This window comes from Electrona antarctica (genome assembly GCF_951216825.1).
Source record: "Electrona antarctica genome assembly, chromosome: 10".
Classification (NCBI taxonomy): Eukaryota; Metazoa; Chordata; class Actinopteri; order Myctophiformes; family Myctophidae; genus Electrona; species Electrona antarctica.
This window is the reverse complement of record NC_136791.1, coordinates 24,666,457-24,689,479: the sequence shown is the minus strand read 5'-3', so window position 1 is coordinate 24,689,479 and position 23,023 is coordinate 24,666,457. Positions and strand designations below refer to the sequence as shown.

At 43.4% G+C, this 23,023-nt stretch overlaps 1 protein-coding gene across 1 annotated transcript in view; it reads right to left on the bottom strand.

Annotated features, from left to right (window-relative positions):
* The window catches only part of xpo5 (exportin 5), a 31,809-nt gene that overhangs the window by 7,995 nt on the left and 791 nt on the right, over positions 1–23,023 (bottom strand). Inside the window, exons 2-29 of the mRNA XM_079512975.1 lie at positions 21,438–21,559; positions 20,834–20,906; positions 20,603–20,740; positions 19,491–19,673; positions 18,018–18,044; positions 17,299–17,484; positions 16,314–16,390; positions 15,856–15,900; positions 14,415–14,514; positions 14,232–14,315; positions 13,938–14,063; positions 13,704–13,794; positions 13,179–13,307; positions 12,541–12,656; positions 11,721–11,876; positions 11,051–11,092; positions 10,866–10,955; positions 10,229–10,428; positions 8,379–8,478; positions 7,632–7,813; positions 6,767–6,867; positions 6,289–6,385; positions 5,128–5,263; positions 3,797–3,895; positions 3,608–3,654; positions 2,624–2,730; positions 1,013–1,075; positions 228–319 (exon numbers count right to left, since the gene is read on the bottom strand). Coding sequence (XP_079369101.1) covers positions 228–319; positions 1,013–1,075; positions 2,624–2,730; positions 3,608–3,654; positions 3,797–3,895; positions 5,128–5,263; positions 6,289–6,385; positions 6,767–6,867; positions 7,632–7,813; positions 8,379–8,478; positions 10,229–10,428; positions 10,866–10,955; positions 11,051–11,092; positions 11,721–11,876; positions 12,541–12,656; positions 13,179–13,307; positions 13,704–13,794; positions 13,938–14,063; positions 14,232–14,315; positions 14,415–14,514; positions 15,856–15,900; positions 16,314–16,390; positions 17,299–17,484; positions 18,018–18,044; positions 19,491–19,673; positions 20,603–20,740; positions 20,834–20,906; positions 21,438–21,559 — 3,009 coding nt within the window. The remainder of the gene's footprint in view (positions 1–227; positions 320–1,012; positions 1,076–2,623; positions 2,731–3,607; positions 3,655–3,796; positions 3,896–5,127; positions 5,264–6,288; positions 6,386–6,766; positions 6,868–7,631; positions 7,814–8,378; positions 8,479–10,228; positions 10,429–10,865; positions 10,956–11,050; positions 11,093–11,720; positions 11,877–12,540; positions 12,657–13,178; positions 13,308–13,703; positions 13,795–13,937; positions 14,064–14,231; positions 14,316–14,414; positions 14,515–15,855; positions 15,901–16,313; positions 16,391–17,298; positions 17,485–18,017; positions 18,045–19,490; positions 19,674–20,602; positions 20,741–20,833; positions 20,907–21,437; positions 21,560–23,023) is intronic.

Genomic DNA, 23,023 nt, shown 5'->3' with positions numbered 1-23,023 from the left:
AAAAATAAAACAATTGTATGAATTGTTATATTACTTTTGATGCAGTAATGGTATTTTCCTTTTCTTTCCTCCTTTTTTTGGAGGTGTTAAAAGGTTTTAAAAGAGTCATTTGGGACCCCCCCCCCCCCCCAAAGAAAAATAAAAAATATATATAATAATGTGGGGAGCCTGAACCCACAGGTTGAGAAGCACTGATCTACAGCATCATGATGGTACTGTAGTCTGACCTCATGTTTGAGCAGACACTTCCCCAGTTCAGTCAGCTCATCTGTGGCATGTGCAGGAGGAGGGTGGGACGCTTCCATCATCATCTCTTCATCTGCGAGAGTGCACACACACGCACACAGACAGACACACACACACACACACACACACACACACACACACGTTAGAAAAATTATCTAGAAGGGCACACACATTCACCACATAGCACAAAACACATGGTAAGAAAGTTCACGTAGAAGGACACACACACACACACACAGAGATGAATGTTGCAAAAAACGTCTTTTACATTCTATCAAACATTTCTTCTGACTTCTCTCCGTGGCCGTGCGCACCACTCTCGTCCTCTCTCTCTCTCCTAATTATTATGCAGCGCAGCTGTGCTCATATTTTAGGCCTGTGCAGGGCTAGCCTGGCTAATAAGCCAGACTGAAATCACACTGTCGTGTGGTATTTGAGTCTGGAGATGCTGTGTATGGATCTTGTTTCCCGGGGGGCGGGTTCAAACATTTTCTCTTTGACGCAATTAGAGGTACTGTCAGTCAAAGGTCTCAAGCATTGAATGGCACCCATATTGCATACCGTGTCCCGATTGGCCACACCAGTTCTCTGGTGTAGGAAATGGGCGTACAATTGAGCCTCTCCAGACCGTAATCCGCCGGCAGGCAATTTCTTTTTTGCCAACGGCTGATTCGGTCTGGCTTATTAGCCAGGCTAGTGCAGGGCTCACACACTCACACACTCTCACACACACACACACACACACACACACACACACCCCCCTTACCGTCTCCTTCTTCCTTGTTCCCTCCTGCATGTTCAGGCACTTTTCTGGCGATACAGCTCACAGCTAGAGGGAACGTTAGCATTACGTTAGCGTTATAATACACAGTTCACAGCTAGAGGGAACGTGGACAATGTTAGCACGTTATAATACAGCTCACATGATAATAACAACACAATGGATCCCGTAGGTAGGGTAAGACAGCAGTGATGCGCCATATTGATTGCCTCGACTCAAGTTCTACACAGAACAAAAACTAATGGCACAAAATGGTACTTGCATGCTGAGATGGGTTCCCACACGTTTTTTACCAATGAATTTCCAAAAACTTTCCAGAATATTTAACCCAATTTCCAGGCCTATGTAACATCATTCAGTGCAATGATGAGTCTCTTATGTGCAATGTCCAAAGACAGGAAGTGTAGAAACAAGAAAGCATAGAATATAGAATGCTATAATTTTATTCCAAATTTCGTGCCAAACGTTTGCTACACCACCTATCCTAGGATATAGGATCACGCTGCAGCATGTTGTGAGCTTGTAGATCTGTTGTTTTACTTACTGTGATACTGGTACACATTTGGCAGCAATCATGCAATCTTTAGTCATATTCCATCATATTCAAGTGCTTTTGGAGAGAAATTATAGTCACTTTCAGTAGTAAAGCACTGTAGAGGAGAGCTGTGTGTGTCTGTGACTGTGCCCAGGTGATGATGGTCGTTGATGCTCATCAAGGAAGGCAATTATGTTTCTGCACTGTCAAAAGTAATGCTACTTCTTTTGCAATGTAGTTAAATAAAAAATCTCAGGGGGGGAAGATAAATTATATAAAATTAAAAAAACGGAAATTTTTCTTTAAAATATATATTTTTTTAATATCGTGAAAAATCGTATCGTGAACCTCATATCGTGATACGAATCGTATCGTGAGTTGAGTGAATCGTTACATGCCTAGTTAACCCTCATTCACACCCAACGGACGGTGACCTGAAGTGCATTTTGTTTCCTTTTGAGAGTAGCCCCAAGTTACTTTGGCCTGCAAAGTAAGATCAATGGCTCAATAATAGATGCTCGATCAATATGAGACTAGGCAGGATATACTGTACCTCTGTCTAAAACGGGCAACTTAAACCCGGCCTACAGTATATACTCACGAGTCGCAATGCATTGTGAAAACATGTTTGAATATCTATTCTTTCACAGCAAACCTTTTAACTCATATCTTTGCTTCTGGAGGGTTCCCTGGCACAACATATTTTCAGATGGGGGCCGGCAGCCAATTACATATAATGTTTGGGGTCCTTGAGATTAAATAGTTTGAGAACCACTGACATAGATACATAGGTTTTGTACATTTGTATAGAATCATTTGAACTTACTGAGGAGATCCAGAACCTCTCTGGTGTATAGAATCATTTGGACTTACTGAGGAGATCCAGAACCTCTCTGGTGTATAGAATCATTTGGACTTACTGAGGAGATCCAGAACCTCTCTGGTGTATAGAATCATTTGGACTTACTGAGGAGATCCAGAACCTCTCTGGTGTATAGAATCATTTGGACTTACTGAGGAGATCCAGAACCTCTCTGGTGTATAGAATCATTTGGACTTACTGAGGAGATCCAGAACCTCTCTGGTGAGCAGGCGGACCAGGTGCTCCTCCAGCATCTCCTGGGTCACCTGGCTGTCTTCATACACCACCTCCTCTTCATCCTCCTCGCTGTGCGCGCACGCACGCACGCACGCGCACACACGCGCACACGCACGCACACACACACACACACACACACACACACACACACACACACACACACACACACACACACACACACACACACACACACACACACACACACACACACACACACACACACACACACACACACACACACACACACACACACACACACACACACACACACACACACACACACAGGATTAGAGCAGGCGTTTTCAACAGGTGGTCCGTGGAAGTATTGCATGTGGTGATTGTGGTCCCTGACCAGCCATGTAGTAATGTAGGATTTGTTTAAACTTTTTTTTCCTCCACTAGTTGAGAAACAGTGAACTGAATGGCCTGGTGACCTATGATGACCGTCCATGTAGTCATTTACTGACAACTTGGGGGTAAAGAAATTCAAGAGGGGGACGTGCACCGGATTGTATGGTTGAGTCATTATTAGAACTTATTAGTAGTCAATGGACCTTTGGTTGAGAAACAGTGGGATGTATACACATGGGATGCATAGCATAGTGTTAAAAAAGCACTAATCTTAGCCCATATCCCCACCCAACACAACAGTGGTCCCCAGGTTGATTCTAAGTTCACAATCAGTTGAAAACCCCTGGATTAGAGCTAAAGAAAATGTGTATGGCCAAAGTCCCATTATGCCATTTGTGAAGCAGTACGTGTGAAAGGAGCCCTCGACACTAGCGTAATTTCCTAAACAAAATGCTTCTAAACATATTGCTAGTTTGACCACTTCAAATGCTCTAATAATGAAAACAGACACACGTGCACTCGCGCACGCACGCACGCACGCACACACACACACACACACACACACACACACGCACACACACACAGTCACACTTACCCAACAGATGTCCTCTGGTTAATTTGCTGCCACTTGGTGTTAAGTCTCTGCAACATGCAAGCAGAAAAAAATAATAATAATAAATGCTATAATAACTTAATGACATCATGAGAACAGAACTATAAAGGCTATAATGCTGATATTGGGGACAATAGCACCACCGTGTGGGTGAAATAAAGAAATCCTGACCGGCAGCATGTAGGCAAACAGAGGGCCCAGCAGGGGGCAGAGTAGAGAATCGTAGTACTCCTCGGGACTGGACAGCACCAGCTGCTTCATGAACACTCGTACACAAAGGGTTAAGGACAACATTAGATATTCTACCCGTTTAATACCAGACCCTGTCCCCAATTCTATCTCCATTAGGCTACATACAGATAGATAGACATCTTCATTGTCATTCAGCTACATAAAATGCATAGGAGAACGGAATGTCGTTTCACTGGCTTTTAGTATGCTATAGTTAAAAGAGAACTTTTTTTTTTAGCAAAAGGCCGATGCACGCCTCATAAAGAGCAACATTTTGGCAAGTGTCTGACAGTGTGCGGGACCTTTTCTTTGTTTTTCAAAGATACCCTTTTTAAGTTAAAAGAGAACTAAAATACTATTCAAATCTAAAATCCACTTTTAATTTTTTTTTTAAAAAGCACCATTAGTTCATAGAGAGACGGATATTGCACGATAGGAGCCCTTATAGCAGCATATGGGGGGGTAAAGGTTAGGGGATATTGCACTTGTTCAAAAGTCTAATGACTTGGGGGAAAAAGCTCTTGGAAAATCTGTCTGTTTTACTTCCAATGCTTCGATACCTTCTGCCAGAAGGACAACAGAGTGAACAGTCCCTGGTGTGGGTGGGTGGGGTCTTTCCTGATGCTGTTGGCCCTAGCCAGACAGCGGTTGTGAGCAGTGTCCTTAATGGAAGGCAGTGACACCTCGATGATTTTCTCCACTGTCCTCACTACTCTCTGCACTGTTTTCCAGTCTGCTTCATTGCAGCTTCCAGACCAGACAGAGATGCAGTTTGTCAGGATGCTCTCTATAGTGCCAGTGTTCTACAGTGTTCTAGCCTTATTGTAAAGTTTCCGATCCGATTCCGATCATTTGATTTTGAGTATCTGCCGATACCGATTTTTCCCGATCTGATATTTATATTTTTATAGAACACTTATGCCACATCACAATAGTACAACTATAACGATATAATATTGATACTAGGGATGTCCCGATCACGTGTTTTTGCTCCCAATCTGATTCTTACCATTTGAAAATGACGTGATCGGCCCCGATTTCCAATCCCGTGATCGGATCGGGACAACCCTACTGAAAATGCACTGTGGCACAAACGTCTGACCATTTAACAGGGTCAGACGGGTGAGTCGTGAATACCTTCGACATTTTCCAAGTGGGCCCTGATCCAGAAAAGGTCTGGAAACTCCTCCTCTAGTGTGTTAAAACTAACAGGGTAAAGGATGGAAACGCCGGTACATCAAAGAGACCAGAGGATAAGATCAAAGGATATGAATCAAAGGGCGGAATCGGCGCTCAGGCACGTAGTCGAGAGAGATGAAGGCGGAGCCAACTATCTGTCCGGCCAATCCCTCGATGGTGTAGAAGTCTTGCTGGAGCGACAGTCCCGCGTTCCCCAGGATATGGAAGCTACAGAAGAGATGACACAATGGCAAACGTCGGAATAAAAACGTTCCCGAGGATATACGGAATAACGCAAAATAAATTCTCATGACTGAAACCTTTTCTTCCCAGGCCAAGTTCTGACCTGTGGTTTGTGAAACGACATGGAAGGAGCACAATGCGTAGAGTTGTGATGTTTAGGTACTGTATTATCGTTCTAAACCTATGTTCTTGTACAGCCAACCAGTTGAAGGAATTACAGATTGAGGCTTAAACCTTCTGCCTTCATGAAATATCCCAGACCAATTGGTTTATGGGAGATGCTTCTGCACAGGGACGTGCAGAGAGTGTTAGAGAGGCAGGGGCTGCAATCCTGTAAGAGGGCACTTTTGGACAAAAATAGCAGATCTACAAGCTCACACCGCGTCGCGCTGTGACGCGTTGAGAGCTTGTAGATCAGCTATTTTCGGGGCGCAACCCAGCACTCTTTAGCTAGTGGAGATGCGGTGTAACGACATGGATTTCTAAACAAATTTGTTCAACGCAAAATGCTGTGTTCAGTTCAGGAGACTTCGAGAAAAAAAAATAAGCAATTCTCCTGAATGCTGCCTTCCGGCATGTGGCATGGAAAGAAGTGGCATTTGCATTTCTTTCGTATTAGTAAATCGTGGTCTGGAAAGGGCACTTGTTTTACAGACGGGTGAAAGGGCAGGGACTGAAGCCCCCTTTGATGTCTATGTGTGCACGTCCCTGATTCTGAACATGCATTCCATTGCTAGTTTGACCACTTCAAATACTCTTTAATCTTAAAATAATTAATAACCAAAAATATTATTTTCGGTGCACGACATGCTGCCTTCTGTGGAATCCAAATGACTGAAATCAGTCGTGGCGACTGAGAACTTGAATCCATGGAAACGACAGAGAAGATGGGGACAATGGCAGAAAACTAACATTGGAAGAAAAACAGACACATTTTCATCACATGTAATGGGTAGAAAAGCTTATAAATAGGGAAGACAAACAAAGTTAGTAATAATAATGTGGATTACCAGTTGTCATATAAGGTGCAGAAGAAACCTTGCATGCGCTCCAGGTGCGTTTTATATACAGGCGAGTCTGCGCTCTCCAGCAGAGGTTGAGGAAGCCCTAAAAAACAACATCAACAACAGTCTGCTGAAACAATCTGTTGACTAACAATCAGACAAAACAAGATGTAAATGGAAAATATGCATTTGGCATAATAAATAAAGGTGTGCATTTTATGTGGCATTACTGTACGATTGTAGGTTATTTGTTATGTTTGTATATTTCTAAATAATTTCAAAATTAATATGTATTGTATTTTTGGGAAGGGACAAAAATACTAAGTTGAACCACATTCTGGGGCAAAAATAGCCAATCTACATGCTTACACAGTATATTGCCTATTTTGGGTAGAGAGATTTAGAGGGGGGAAAAAGAAGGGAGCCTAGTATAGAACCTTGGGGGACTCCGGTCAACAATGTGAAAATGACGTGTGTCTCTCACCTAGAACCATGTTCTTCTCTACGTCCATCACGTCGTACGCCCTTTTGAAGGTCTCACTCAGACGAGCCATGTTGTCTGGAGCAAACAGATTGTTGTGAGTTCTGTTGTGAGACAGACAGAGATGGTTGAGTTCTGACAGTGAGACAGACAGTTGAGTTCTGACAGTGAGACAGACCGAGATGGTTCAGACAGTGAGACAGACAGTTGAGTTCTGACAGTGAGACAGACAGAGAGACCAGACTGTTGAGTTCTGTTGAGTGACAGAAAACGATGGGTGACCTCCACCGCCAATTTAATGGGTCCTTGAAATTAACCCATTTTGGGCGGGAACCCCTTTTGGTGTTTTAAACATTATGTTATTGAAAGATTTCCAGCACAGGATGAAATCCTCTACGCCAGACTCATAACAGACATAAATACATATTCAAATTCACAATATACATTATTTTTTTTACACTTTAAAATAAACAAAGTTCATGTGGCCCCTACTGTTTTTAGATTTTTTCTTATATCTATACATAATACAGTTTCAAAGTCCCATATTTACCAGTTTATGACCTTACAAGCCAGCCCTATAGTTATACAAAAAATATTTTGTTGACCAAAATTTGTCAAGTCTATTCTTAAGTGTTGACTGAAGGAGCCTGGACCACCTCCTCCGGAAGTTTATTCCATGCTCTGACAGCTCAAAGTGTAAAGAAATTCTCTCTTTTCTGAATGACAATTTAGTGGTAAGAGTTTATCATTTAGATAAAGGTTTGAGAATCACTGTGTGTGGTTTGAGAATCACTGTCTCAAACCACACACAGCCCGGCTATGTGTGGTTGAGAACCACACATAGCCGGGCTTGTGTGTAGACTAGTACCTTATGAGAGCCAGCAGGTTGGGCATCAGGGCCAGGATCTGGGGGGTGCAGGGGTTTCTGTAGATGGGAGCTCCGCTGGAGGTGTAGCCCGCCACGAAGCCGCCGGCCTTGGCCTCCTCCAGGTCCACGGGCCAACGGGCCCGCTTCACCACGCCCAGCATGGTGTACAGGCAGAAGCTCAACTGCACACAGAGAGACAAAAAGATCTGGAGTCAATGTTCTGTCACCACCATCATCAGTGTTGCCCGCCTGAGCCGAGCAGCCAAATATTATTTCAATTTATTTGGCTGCTCGGCTCAGGCGGGCAACACTAGACCAAAATCACTGTGACGTCACCACAACCAAAATATATTTCCGTGTAGACTGTGACCCCCTTTCCACCGGTTGGTTCCCAATGGGAACCGGTTCAGTTCTTTTTTGGTTCTTAGTCCATGAGCCAGAGCTCCAAAAAAAAAACTAGACCTATATTAATAGGATCAATACAAGTAAATTAATACATGAAAACCCTTCCACAGTAGTAACTTTTTCATATTTTCTATTATTTTGCATATTTTCCTACATAATGCCTCATTTGCATATTTAAAAATGTAAAATTTGTAATACAATAAATCAATCATTAAATTGTCTTCGTGTAAGTAATCAATTGGGAACCAACCGGTGGAAAAGGGGCCAGACTGATGCAACACCGGTGTGTAACCAGGGTTGCCTGTAAGGTTTGGGAACCAGTGAAGTAAAGAACATGCGTACCCTGGTCCTGTTAATGGCTGCGGTGTCATCGTTGTCATGCTCAGTGAGCAGCTGGTCAGCACCGATGAAGGTCAGGAACTGGGCGGGGTCCCACAGCACCCTGGAACACAGCCTCATGTCATTTATACACAATACCACAGCACGCTGGAACACAGCCACATGTCATTTATACACAATACCACAGCACGCTGGAACATAGCCACATGGAGGGGCAACTGACATTTATCCACAACAATAGAAAGGTGTGTGTGCGCGCTTTGGCAATGTAAACGTATGTATGTTTTCTCATGCCAATAAAGCTCCTTTGAATTGTGTGTGCACACCTTTCTGTGCAATACGAGTAGGGTTGCAACAGTTAATCCAACTAGTCGATTTAATCAATTTGAAACAAAAATAATCGATTTAGAAACATACCGAAAATAGCCAGCTCGTTCCGCTATATTCGGATGAGTATAAGACACAGCTTGAAGTGGTTAATCAGAGTAAATCCATTTAGTCGTTTGTAAGATACAAAGAAATAATTAATTTTAACACAATCAGCGCCGGGATTCCTTCAAAATAGGAGCTCTGGGGTGCCGGAAAGACATGGCCGCTTTTACTCTGGAACCCCCCCCCCCCTTTCTCAATTATTGAATTAATCAGAAGAAAGCAATCGAGAGAATAATCGCTCAGAAAATAAACGGATAGAAAAAAGAGAGAAGGCTTTTAATGGTGTGGCTAATGCATGGCAAGAATACATTGTTGCCACAGCTAACCGCAGCATCCGTCAGCACCACTGCCTTGAACATGTAGTGTTGTTGTTAGCAGGAATAAACACAGACGCACCAGGGAGGAAGTGGACTAAGAAAGGGGGGGTTCTTGTTTCTACACAAACAAAAATAGATGCCTCATTGGCTGCTGCAGTTCGTTGGAGCGATGTGTGTCGACGGGATGGCGGAAGAATTTACACTGGGGGAGGAAGTACGCCGGAAGAGCACGCTGCCACTTAAGTGATTACTGGCCAATCACAGCGCATCTTTTCCAGGACTCATGCTTCCGTGGGGCTTCGCAAGGAATCTCGGGAATTTTTTGCCCTCCCTTGAGCACATACGCTCCAGAGGCGAAAGGGGCTATGGTGGTGCCCCTCTTTACCAAATGGGTGCCCAGATTGAGGTGACTATAATCGGATAGTCACAGGTGGTAACTGGAAGCCTCGCCCCAATTTTTGGAGTGGACCGCTCCCCCCCCCCCCCCCCCCAAGCGGTTCTTGTATCCTTGAATTTGTTTTATGGTGTATAAGGTTAGACATACATTTAGGGAAATATTTACTGAGGTTAACCCATTCTGGACGGGAACCGCTTTTGGTGTTTGAAGCATTATGTTATACTTTAGCTATTGAAAAATAGCAGATCTACAAGCTCACTACGAGCTTGTAGGTCTGCTATTGTTGAAGAATCGTGAAAATGTGGCGCAAATCTTTGAATATATATTCTTTCAGAGCGAACACTTTTAACTCAAATCTTAGGGGGTCCCTGGAACAACATATTTTCAGATGGGGGTCGGTGGCTAAATTGACATGAAATATTGAGCACCACTGATATAGAAACATAGGTAATTCAGAAAACTGTCAGGATTTAGAAGACATTTTTTAAATTTCATCCTCAGGTCTAAATGGGTTAAGGTTAAGAATAACCAAGGTTACGTTTAGGAATAAGGTTAGATTTAGGCATAGTTTACTGAGTTTACGTTCACGAATAAATAAATTAATCGCCCGATTCTTCCCCGGGGCGATTGTGTTTCAGGGGGAGCGGTTTTTTTTGGGCATTCTCGTAGTCCCCTAAAACGAGAGGCAGAGAGTTGAACACACTGACCGCGTCATCTCCTCCGACGTCCACTGGCTCACCACGGACGACATCAGCTCCTCCATGAAGGCCTTCTGCTTGTTGAAGTCCTTGAACTGGTTGCTGATGAGCACGAGGGCCTCGATGAGAGCACACTTCTCCATCTGCGTCAGCAGGGACTCGTTGGAGAACAGCTCCTTCACGTGGTTGTAGAGCATGTCGAAACAAGGCTGCGGCATGAAGGAAGGAAGGGAGAAAATAATAAGCGTTCATAAGAGGTTAAAACGTACGATCGCCACGAAGGGGGTCTTACAATTTAGACATTTAGCAGATGCTCTTACATTAAGCAAGAACAACACATGGTAATACATCAAATGCATATAAATAGTCATCTAGGACCATAAGTAAGCCAAGAACCTAACATCCATCTAACAGTAGAATACATATTTTTTCCCTTCCATTTCTATAGAAAATGCATTTGTGGGATGAGAATACGCTCCTCATCCTCATCCCTGAGTGGGTTGTGCTCGTGAAAAATGCTGTTGCTGCCATTTGGAGCATACAATGTAGGCACGTCAGACTTAAGCATCCAGTCTGACATCAGGCTAATGCGCCCATGAAGTTCTTGCCATTCCTTAAACCTTGACCCAAGGTGCAGTGAGCTCACCAGAATGAACTGCGGGTAGTCTCTGCACATCTTGATGATGGAAGAGCAGGCGTGTCTCCTCACGTTCTTCACAGCCCGTGTCCGAGGCGCCTGAACGTCACACATCAGAACATTACATATTTTCTTGAAAACAGTGACATTTTTTCTTTTTCCCCCCTCATACTGTATGTTTAACAGCTGCTCACCTTGCTTTCCTGGACAACCTCAAACGTAATGGCAGCAAAGAGCTGGAGGCAAAAAGAACAGGCAGGTAAACAGACCACACACACAATAGAGCCGAGGTGAGGTAAGCAATTTCTGACCACTGAGTTGTAGAGAAAACTGGTGTTTAACCAGTTAACACCTTAAGGGCCCGGGCCTATTTAAGCCATTAATAAAATGTGCCCATCTGTTATAGTGCCTGGACCACTTTTACCGACGGACCGGATGTTGTTGTGAATGTGTGTGTAGCAGCTAACATTAGCTACGCCACTATAGAGTCGATCGACAACAACAGGAGGTAAGAATAAATCTATCGCAACTGCGGAGGGCTGTCAAACACAGGATCTTTTTTTATAATTAGGTGGGATGATTTAGATCGCGAGTTATTAACGTTTTAAGATTTTCGTTGTCGTCGGCTAAACAGGCAGGGAACATTTTCGATGACGTGTCACTGTTGTGCAACACGAGGATTGCGCAACAAGCGCATCTAGGCTGTGGAGCGATGCGATCCGTTTTCATATCACTAATTTGACAGAGATGAATGAGTCTCGGGCACATCACTTGAACTTGATGGTGATTTACGTCATGGGCCTTTTGCTGTAACGTCTATGTGACTGAATTTCAGTAAAAGTCTCTTACGTTATCTTATCTTACCTTGACGAGAACCTGGGGCAGGAAGTTGGGCCGGTGTGTGACAAAGGGGAACAGCGTGGAGACGATGGTGAGCACGCTGGACAGGAGGAGAGGGTCCCTGGTGTCGTAGTTCAGCACGGCCTGAAGGAGCTCCATGCCCTGGTCTACAGGCAGCATCTGTAACACAACACCTTACATGATTACCTGGTGTCCTATAGTTTCATCATTGTATACTTTTACTTGTTTATACATTTTCACCTTCCTACCTCCATGACTGCCTGCCTAAATATGTCCCAAACTGTCCAAAAACTGTTATTAAGTGGTTAATAACAGTTGTTCTGGTACCTCCACATCAGTATTAACAGTTCTACCGCGTAACTCGCGTTCCCCACTATTTAATCCATGTGTCGGTGCTGTGTAATACGCTAAATCCACTATTTGTTAAATGTGTTTAATTCGCCGTTATTTAATAATTAAAAATAAAGAGTGGATTTGTCGCGGATCTGGTGACGAGGCCGTTGCGTTATGATGACGAAACTGTAAATCAAGCCATGCTCTGGGCAGCTAGGGCTTCTGGGAAAATGAGTTCAATGCAAGTTTGTTTGGACTACAACATGCTGTGCAGGCTGTGTTCGCTTCGCATCGTAATGGCGGCATGTTTTTCCATTCAACAACAAACCATGGGACTATTTTCCACCGGATTTTCGTCGATCAAAGCTGCAAATACTTCGGCATATGCTCCAAAGGTAATACATCAATCCTGGCAGCCTAGATAGGATGGATAGATTCATCTAAGGACCCGAAAGTGTTAATAAGAGGTTAATAATAGTTGTTCTGGTACCTCCACATCCAGTATCTTGAATATCTGGCCCATCACGCTCTCCATGAAGACGGTCAGGGCGTCCCACTGCACCACAGAGGGAGACAGGACGGAGCACAGGCCCTCTGCCACCTTAGCTATAGGGAGGAACACACACACACACACACACACACACACACACACACACACACACACACACACACACACACACACACACACACACACACACACACACACACACACACACACACACACACACACACACACACACACACACACACACACACACACACACACACACACACACACACACACACACACACACACACACGCCTGAACAGTCAATCTGTCTGTGCGTGAGAACTGAAACTTTTACCCCCCCTGATGGCTACAAGCTACTAAATGGAATTGTATTCAAAAGACTATGACTAAAACTAAATCAAAATGTGCTGTCAAAATCAACCCTAGGTTACAGCATAGTTACATGCTGTGTTTCTATGATGGTTACAGCATAGTTACATGCTGTGTTTCTATGATGGTTACAGCACAGTTACATGTGGTGTTTCTATGATGGTTACAGCATAGTTACATGCGGTGTTTCTATGATGGTTACAGCATAGTTACATGCGGTGTTTCTATGATGGTTACAGCATAGTTACATGTGGTGTTTCCGGTGTCGATGGGGCTGCTGATCTGGTACTGCAGCCACTCGGTAGCGATCTGGAATGCCTCCAGAGGAACGATGCGACACGAGCTCCTCACCACCTCGCTCTGCTGGCCTCGGAACGCTGTGGCGGAGGGGGTGGGGGTGGAACAGCACAGCGTGAGAACACCAGGGAGAACCCCCAGACAACAAGCAGTAAAGGTCCCCACACACAGAGCGCGTTTTTCGGATTTCTCCATCGGTTTCCCGAAAAACGCGTCCAGTGTGCAACCACCTTAACCAGTCACAATTCATCAAATGAAAACCACATTGATTAAATTAACATAATTGTGTTAATTGTTCAAAGTAGTAGTTAAAAAAAAGTGATCATGGCCCCCTCACTCATTACTTCTAGTATATCCCTAAATATCCCTTTAACACTGCGCGTCGGAGCGGTCAGGCTGACCGATTTTGGATTTTAGGATGATTAGTGCGTGTAGTTTGTGGCTGTGGTTTTGAGAGGTCTGTCTGCAGTTCTTACAATTAAAGAAGGCGTTGAAGTCTTCATCACTGTCAAAGTCCAACCTGGAGAAATCACAGCTCGGGTTGTCATTCCTAGAGGGGAAGCCCGTCTAGAGAGGAACACAAACACTCCGTTTATACCTGTACTGGTTGGTGTAGCATTGATAGAACAGTTTATACATGCACTGGATGGTGTAGTAACTATATATACAGTAGAACTGTTACGGTGCTGTTAAGATCAAATCTGTGGCACCTTGACTAGGTTGGTCATGGTCGATCGGAGGTATTTGACGGCCATCTCCTTCAAAACCACCGTCTTTGATAGGACCTCGTGTCTGAACACGGTTCCCCACGTAATCTGAGTGGAGGATTTTAAAAACTGGAGAGGAGAGGAGAAGGTTTTTCAAGCACATTCAACAAGTGCCACAATGTGAGCTTAATGTATATCTGCTAATTTCGAGAACCATTCTAAAACCACTGTTTTAGAAAGCCTAAGGGTTTCCCCGGTTATAACGGGTTAAATGACTATCCTTAAAGTGTGTCCCACCTGACTGGGGTGCGTGGTGAAGGCTAGGAAAGCTTCGGTGTACTTGCTGAGGTTGACGGGTACTTCCACGTCCACATCTGCACCCTGCGGACGGAACACGGCGCAGGCTTTTCATTCATGAACAGTACTAACTTCGTTGTGAAGCGTTTATCGTCGACATAAAGCCAAAATGTGGACTCTCACCACCAACGAGCAGAGCTGGCTTCCCAGTGCACACAGGACTTGACAGAGTCTCTTCAGGAAGGCGTAGCGGCGCTCCACTACTGCCACCGGCTCTACTGGTCTGCAGTAGGAAGGGGAACACAAACGTCTTTGAACACGGAAAGGTAGCGCCGCCGACTACACCTTTCTACACCCATCTGTATTAACCCATTCTGGGCGGGAACCCCTCTTGGTGTTATTGTTGTCATTATGGTGTCATTATGTTATACTTTAGCTATTGAAAAATAGCAGATCTACAAGCTTGTAGCGCGGCACTTGGTGCCGCACGACGAGCTTGTAATTCTGCTATTTTTGAAGAATCGTGAAAATGTGGCGCAAATCTTTGAATATATATTCTTTCAGAGCGAACGTTTTAACTCAAATCTTTGCTTCTGGGGGGTCCCTGGAACAACATATTTTCAGATGGGGTCGGCGGCCAATTACATATAATTTTTGGGGTCCTTGACATGAAATATTGATTGAGCACCACTGACATGGAAACAAAAAAACATAGTATTTCAGAAAACTGTCATGATTTAGAAGACATTTTTAAAATTCAGGCCTAAATGGGTTAAGGGCTCTTTTCACACAGTGAGCGACGCTACGTCTGTATATTTCGCTTGGATCTGCGTGGTAGCTCTTCACGGGTCCAAAATGACAAGAACCGTGATTTTTGTTCCCGAGACCCAATTGGTTCCGAGATTATTATTACACATTATGGTAAAGTGCTTTGGATACAACCTTTTAAAGGTTGTATTCACTATTCACTTTAAAAAAAACTCAGGCTTGTATGAACACCCCAGTCCAGTTTTGAAGTTGCTTGATTCAGTATTTAGATATTTGATATTCATTTTAGATGCCCCGCCCCCTTCCTATACAAACCCATTGTCATGATAGATTCATTGTAAACACCCAACATTTTTCTGGTGACTGATATTGTCCTTCTAATACATGAGGGGGCCGTGTTTCTTCATTTACGTTTTTCATTTATTTATTCATTCATTTATTTGTTTTGGAAAATAACCACCTCAAGGAGGAGGCCGGAGGAGACCAAAACATTTTTTTCCCCCGATGAATCTATCATGGTTAAAATGGAGGTTGAAGTTACAATGGGTTTGTATAGGAAGGAAGGGGCAGCTAAAATAAATATGTAAATACTGAATCAAGCAACTGGAAAAACTGTCCGGGGTGTTCAAAAACTTCACATAAGCCTGAGTAGACCAATAAAATGTTTTTAAAAAACGTTTTTTTTAAAGTGAAATTTCCCTTTAACTCTTGTTAACTCCAATCAGATTGTCCACGCGCCTCGCTACCCGAGCGCTCGCCGTCGACGCCCGTCACTGAAATACTAGGCAGGTGCTTCCCGTGTGAGAAAAGGGCCTTTGATGTGGGACACAATGTATAACCTGGTGGCATCACTTACTGTGTGGGAGAGGATTTACTGCATAACGCTGCTCCGTCTGCAGACCTGCAACCAGACAGCCAGACAGACACACAGACACAGACACAGACACACACACACACACACACACACACACACACACACACACACACACACACACACACACACACACACACACACACAACAATGTTGGGTCCATAATACACTTTTAGGTGGTTGGAAAACTACGACACACAGACATGACGTCACTGAGCCGCGGTGATGAGCGAGGTGACCCACGCGGCAGAATGCAAGAATGCAAGCTTTTCCGGGAATCTGGCCGACGCGGCAATCTGCCGCGTGGGTGGAGCTTCTTTTCCATCCACCAGCTGTCTAAAAAAAACGGAAATGACGCAAAACACAGCTTCTTCTGTCCGCGCATGGAATCTTAGATGTGCCCATACCCAGGGTGTGTGTGTTTTCAGTGCAGGTATACTCACTGTGCAGCAGACAGGATGCAGTGAATGGCCACGTCGTCAAAAAGCAGCATGAAGGGCTTCCTGTCCTCCAGCCTGCCCTGTGTGGCAAGAACACAACACAACAGCTTCTTTTTATGCATTTATTTTTTCATTACGCCTCTGTCCTATGCTTTTCACGAACCTTGCTCTGATTGTGACCCTGATTGTGATGTTGTTTGGTGTCTTTAGCATTTTCTTGTGATTTTTGGCATTTTTTTGTACTTTGATTGTACCTTGATTGTTATGTTGTTTGATATTTTTAATTTGATATACTTTGTACTTTATTTGTCTTGTAAAGCACTTTGCGCTGCACTCGTGTCATGAAAGGTGCTCTATAAATGAAGTTTATAATTATTATTCTAACCTTCCACCATTACAGTTTATGGGGCATTGGGTTTTAGTGCTAATTCGCTTATTTCCATCGCTCAAAAATCATTTTCTTTGTATATATGCTCTCTTCATAATGTAAATAGTATCCCAAGCGGCACACTTTACTACTTATTTAGCACTAAAACCCAACCCCCATTGAGGGCTTATGGTAGGGTAAATAGCCAATAATGCGCTTTTGCACAAAATAACACCTGGACCTCTTTGGTGGGGACGTAACAACTACAAATAAAGGTAAGAAAGCCTTCTAGTCCAAAATTCTCCTTTAATTTACAAAAACTCTACACAATTAGATAATGTAGAAGAATTGTCTTGCCTGTTATCTCTCCTAATGGTAACACATCAATACAGAATACAGCATCAATCTTATCCAACGATAACAAAATTCTTACATTTTGGGTCTGAGGCCAAATCTCATCAAATGGTGGTCCGTGGTTCAAATGCTGAAAACATAATGGGCCTTGGCATGCAAAAGGTTGAAAACCACTGCTCTAGACTAGTGTGTGTGTGTGTGTGTGTGTGTGTGTGTGTGTGTGTGTGTGTGTGTGTGTGTGTGTGTGTGACCGACTGACTGACTGACCTTTCTGCTGATGGCGATCAGAAGGCACTCGGCGGCCTCCAGCTGCAGCTCGGGGTCGCTCAGCAGCAGACACAGCATCTCCAGCAGACGACAGTTGTCGTTGGTGACGTAGGACAGCGCCACCCAGTCGATGTAGCCCGCCAGCGTGTTCAGGGTCACCACGGCCACCCGGCAGTGAGCCCTGACCTGAGAGGGAGGGACAGAAGGAAGAGTACCTTTTTTTACTGTAAATGTATCAAACCCACAACGAAGAAATTCCTGAAAAGGTCCTGTGCAAAAATGTACAAGAGTAGAACAATATAAAGGTATTGGCATCACAATGTACTAATATTTGTACTGAGAATTGAAAATACTCCAGTAAAGTAAAGTAAAAAAAAAAAAAAGTCCTCCAATTTGTACTTGAGTACATGTACTTAGTTACTTTCCACCACTGGTCACAGAGACAGTAGGGTCAGATCACTGCTGGATTCAAGATGGACGAGAGTTACAGAATGGATTGATTGATTGAATACTCTATTAGTCAGAAATGTAAACGGCACACAAGGTACAGTCAAGCTAACACAAATAAGTCCTGGTGACTGGTTTCCTGGTCCTAGGTATTCATCAACATAGCAACACAATGAACACAATAATATACACGTTATCATACAAACACAAAACGCTGTACGCACAAAAGAGATGGGGGAAAAATATCAGGAGTGCAAGTGCCGTTTTCTCACCTCAAGTTCTTGACCTGGAACATTTTTCTGGACAAGGAAAGAAAAGAGAGAAGAAACGCCAAAGCAGATTTGAATTTGAGTTTCCCCTTACTGTCAACAAATGATCGCTATTTAAATGCAGTACTGTTGCACATCATGCTTTATTCTGTACACTGCCCCTAGATTCCTCAAAAGAATTTGTCATTGCAGGTGCAACAAAAAACTGTCAATGCCCAAAAATGAATAATAATAAAATAAAATAAAGAATAGCAGTTAAACTCTATACGAGGCCCCCCTACTTTTTAACCTCTACAGTCTACAATGTACACCAATACCTTTTGCCAAAAAACTCTACAAGCTCACAACGCAACTTGTCGTGAACTTGTAGATCAGCTATTTTCGCCCTGACCCTAGGGCAGTGGTTCTCAAACACTTTTGGCTCAGGGCACCCCTGTAAATACATTCTTTCTTCCACGGCACCCCTGATTTGAATTACATTTACTTTACCTTACATTTATGTCAAATATGTAAAGCTTTCCCCCTAAGATACAGGAAAACTTGAGAGAATATCTATTTTCCATTAGGAGAGTTTTATACTTGAAGTTTAACTCTTCCCCCCCCCCCCCCCCCAAGTCTGTATATATATGTACGTCGACGCTAGGTGGCGTCATATCCCAAGTCTGTATATATACGTACCATACTTGGGTGGTTACAATGAAGTTTAGAGGGTTTAAGTTGTTAAACTGAAGTGATGTAGATGAATTCCAAATATCATCAACTATTCTGAGGCACCCCCCAATGGACTTGCATCACAACGGCACCCACTTTAGCGTAACCCTGCCCCCTAGTGTTCATCATGCAGTATAACCCATTAAGACCTGAGACCAGATTCTATAAATGAGTTTTCTGAAAAACCTATGTTTCTATGTCAGTGGTTCTCAAACTATTTCATGTCAATGAAGGACCCCAAAAAGTATATGGAATTGGCCGCCTACGCCCCGTCTGAAAATATGTTGTTCCAGTTTTCTTCGGGGGGGTCCCTGGAATGGCATATTTTCAGATGGGGGTCGGCGGCCAAATACAGATAATTCTGGGGGTCCTTGACATGAAAAAGGTTGAGCACAACTGATATAGAAACATAGGTTTTTCAGAAAACTGTCATGATTTAGAAGGCATTTGTAGAATCGTCCTCAGGTCTAAATGGGTTAAAAACGATTTAAAGAAAATAGCAGATCTACGAGCTTGTAGACTTGTAGGTCTGACAAACCAAAGGTCCGGCAGTCATTAGACCGACAGCGACAACACACCCTAAACCCTAACCTAAGCCTAACCGCAAGCACGGCGCAACGCATGTCGGGAGCGACGGGTGATTTCCGCATGTCGGACCTTTGGTGTGTCAGTTAAGCATGCGCAACCCGGGTTAAAAGCTATAAGGTGACACAGATGCAGTTCCAGGTCTTAAAGAGGGGGGGCTGGAGGCTTTGTGTGACTGACCAGCTTGCGGTAGTCGTCCACATTGATCTGCAGGATGCCCAGCATGAAGCTGAAGATGTTGTCCATGTTCTGGGTGAGGGTCTGCTGGATGTCTCGGCGCCGCTGGGTGGGCAGCGTCTGGAAGGTGATCACGTCCTCCGCCAGCCGCAGCAGGATCAGCATCACCAGCTCCGTCTGAGCCTCCTGTGGGGGGGTTGATTTTGACAGATTGTTTTTTTATTTATTTTTTAGTCATCTGAAATGTTTTGGTTTTAGTCTAGTTTTATCCACATTGATGTAGTTGACTAAAATGCATTTTGGCGGTTCTTGCTGCCATTGTAATGCCTGATTTTACACTTGGTTGCATGCTGAAAATAGCCGTTGTGAGCTTGCATTTCTGCTAGTTTCAGCATGCAACCAAGCATAAAATGACGTGTATTTTTTGTTCTACTGGATCTCTTCTCCACTAGTCCCTCCCTAATATTTTTGTCTAGTTTTCTTCTTTTTGTAGTTTGCCGAGCTGAGTGTAACGTGTGCACAGTCCGCGAAAAACATGCACGTGCAAATCGCTCCTGGCTACACCAGATTTGCTCCAGTGTCTCCATTTGGGAGACAATATACAGTACGTACGCGAGGGGCTGCATACGCATACAAATAAATAAAACCAATCCTATTTTAGAGCATTCTTATCCGCGGCCCGCGCTATCCATGCGTCTGGTGTAGCCGGTATCATTGACATACATTGGATCTTTCCAAACGCACTCACGCACTGTACGCTTGCAGTAAATTCCACACACAGATGCGCACGGTATAACTCAGCCGTTAGGCTTTGGAGTTACACAGCCTGGGCATATATGACAAATAACCTAAATATAAAAAGAAATGTGGCATATTTAACAACTTTATACTTTAAAAAAAATCATTAACAGAGTAAATAACCGATCTACAGGCTGTGAGCTTTGGAGATTTTCGAGTGAGCCGTGATCGAGAAAAGGCTGGGAGGAGCAACTGTTATAAACATTTATGACAAAGCATCATTCCCAATGGCACGGCTTGCTATGCAAAATGACATGCAGAATACTTCGAGGTAAAGAATGACTGGAATAGGGTAAGAGAATACATGAGTCACTCACCCCTACGCTGGTCAGAGATTCCATCTCTTTCAACATGTCTGGCCACTGCTGAGGCCATTCTCTCTTGATCATTTCAACTATGATGCGTGACAGAGCATCTTTAATGTGACTCTCCTCCTCCATTATGGAATGTGTTCCCTGGCAAATCAATCAACATCAAACATGCGTCAGAAAAAAACCCTTCAAAATAATCAAACTCAGGTCTTAATGGGTTAAGACAATCAGGCTTACCTCCGACAGCAGCTGCATGGCACAGTTCTTGAGCTGCACCTTCTCTGGCTGGGGCATGTCATTCCATCTGAACCTGCTCAAACGCATGACACAAGTCACACAACACATCAGAACAGTGTCCCCTAGGGTAGGTGGGTGCCCTCACAAAAAGCATGCAGTAAACGTGTTGCTCAAGCATTATACTTTCTTTCACTTTATTTGATAGTCAAAAGAGCCTCAATATCCTCATACCTACTTCTCCAAAGTGAGTGACAGCCACAACACTAGATGGAGAGCGACCATGATGGGGTACCACCAACACCCAACACTAGACGGAGAGTGCGACCATGATGTGTTCCCTCTTACTTACCTAATATTTGCCAATTTGGTATTAAAAATAAATAAAGTGATTAAATTGTCACTTTAGAAATGTGCAGATTATACCCTGTGTAAACATACACTTATATTGTATGTTGTTTTGTTTACTGTAGAGTGAGAAACAGATGATAATGTTGATAATCATCTGCCAGTTTGGGAACCTCTACCTTACTGACTATACCATGTGCTGTGTGAGTCATAAAGTATTCAAGAAATCAATCAGAAACTCTTCCATTGGGCCACTCACTTGATGACGTGTTCGAGGATCTGCAGGCCAAAGTGTCTCACGATGGCGTTTTGGCTTTTATCGGCCAGCTGCAAGCCGCACGGCACACAGAACACACACTTCTCTTTGAACTCTTCACAGAACTGTCGACATAATAACAGAAGAAAATGTCATACATTTATCTGCAGGGGGAAGATATTCATACAACTAGCTCTGGGTCACAGTGGTTCGGCATGCTGTAGTCTTCAGATTCCATGGATTTAAGATTTTTTTTTATCTCAGGACTGATTTTTATTTTGTTGTTAGGGCAATAGATCTAATCTGCGATTTGTGAAAAGAGCACCCACACAACGCTAGTGTGGTGTTTCATGAACAATTAGTGCAAATAAAATTAATGTTGCTGTTTTGGTAGCGACACAACCAACCAGCAGAATAAATCACAGATGCTTATTAACCTTTTGCTTTTAGTGAGTTCATTAGGGTTTTCTGGGAGATCGAACATTCTATTGCTACTTTGACCAGTTCAAATAACGCTTTAATCTTAAAATAACCAATAACGGTGTATGACATGCACATAAGACATTCTATTATAGAATCCAAATGACTGAAATCAGTCATGGCAACTGAGAACTTTAATCCAGTGGTTCCCAAGTGGGGTCCAGGGACCCCCAGGGGTCCTTGAGGGAGTTCCAGGGGGTCCCCAGCTAAATGATAGTTTGGAACCAAATGGACCCTTGTGGGTCTTTAACTCTGAGTGTACAAATGGAACCAAATGGTCCATTTGTACACAATATTGATTTTACAATATGAATTGGGGTCTCAGAGATAGAAATGCCATTAAATGTGGGCCCGTACACTAATATGCATGTCAAACTGAGGATCCTTGAAATTAAAATGGTTGAAAATCACTGCTAGGGCCGTAAACATCTTCTCTTATGGGGGTCCCTGTCTCTTCAAATGGGGGTCCGCAGGCTAAAGCGTCAATTTGGGCGTCCTTGGCATGAAAAAGTTTGGGAACCACTGCTTTAATATGCCATGTTGTGTTCTATTTATAGTTTGATAGTTTTAATGATTTTAATTACTGCAATCAGTCATGGTGGCTGATCAAATCCATGGGTAATTGTTAGCATTTCAAAACATGTTGTGAGCTTGTAGATCTCCTATTCATTCTTTCCATGATAGGGATGCTGGGGTTGGAGCTCCCTTAGATGACCAAGTGCAAGTCATGTTAAAGATTATTACATGATCCAACAAGTCCATGTTACAATTGTATCGCTAAATGGCTCTTTACTAAGCTCGTGACGTGCCTTTGGAAGTTTAGAATAATGTCCTGCAGTGCATTTTAACCACTGACTGTGGCATTTCTTTCCATATCCTTTAGTCTGTTGTCTTTTCGTTGTAAAGTAAAGTGCGTCTGTAAAGTGTGTGTAACGACGTTGAATTGCATGTAAACATCAGCTATAGAGGATCCATCCATGGTGGCTATATTAAATCAGAACATTTGCTAAGAAAATAAGAGCAAAAGTCACACTGCCATTAATTATCACATGCTAGTTGTTAAATTGTTGTACGCCACGTTTGTCTCCTAAACTTTACACCTCTACACT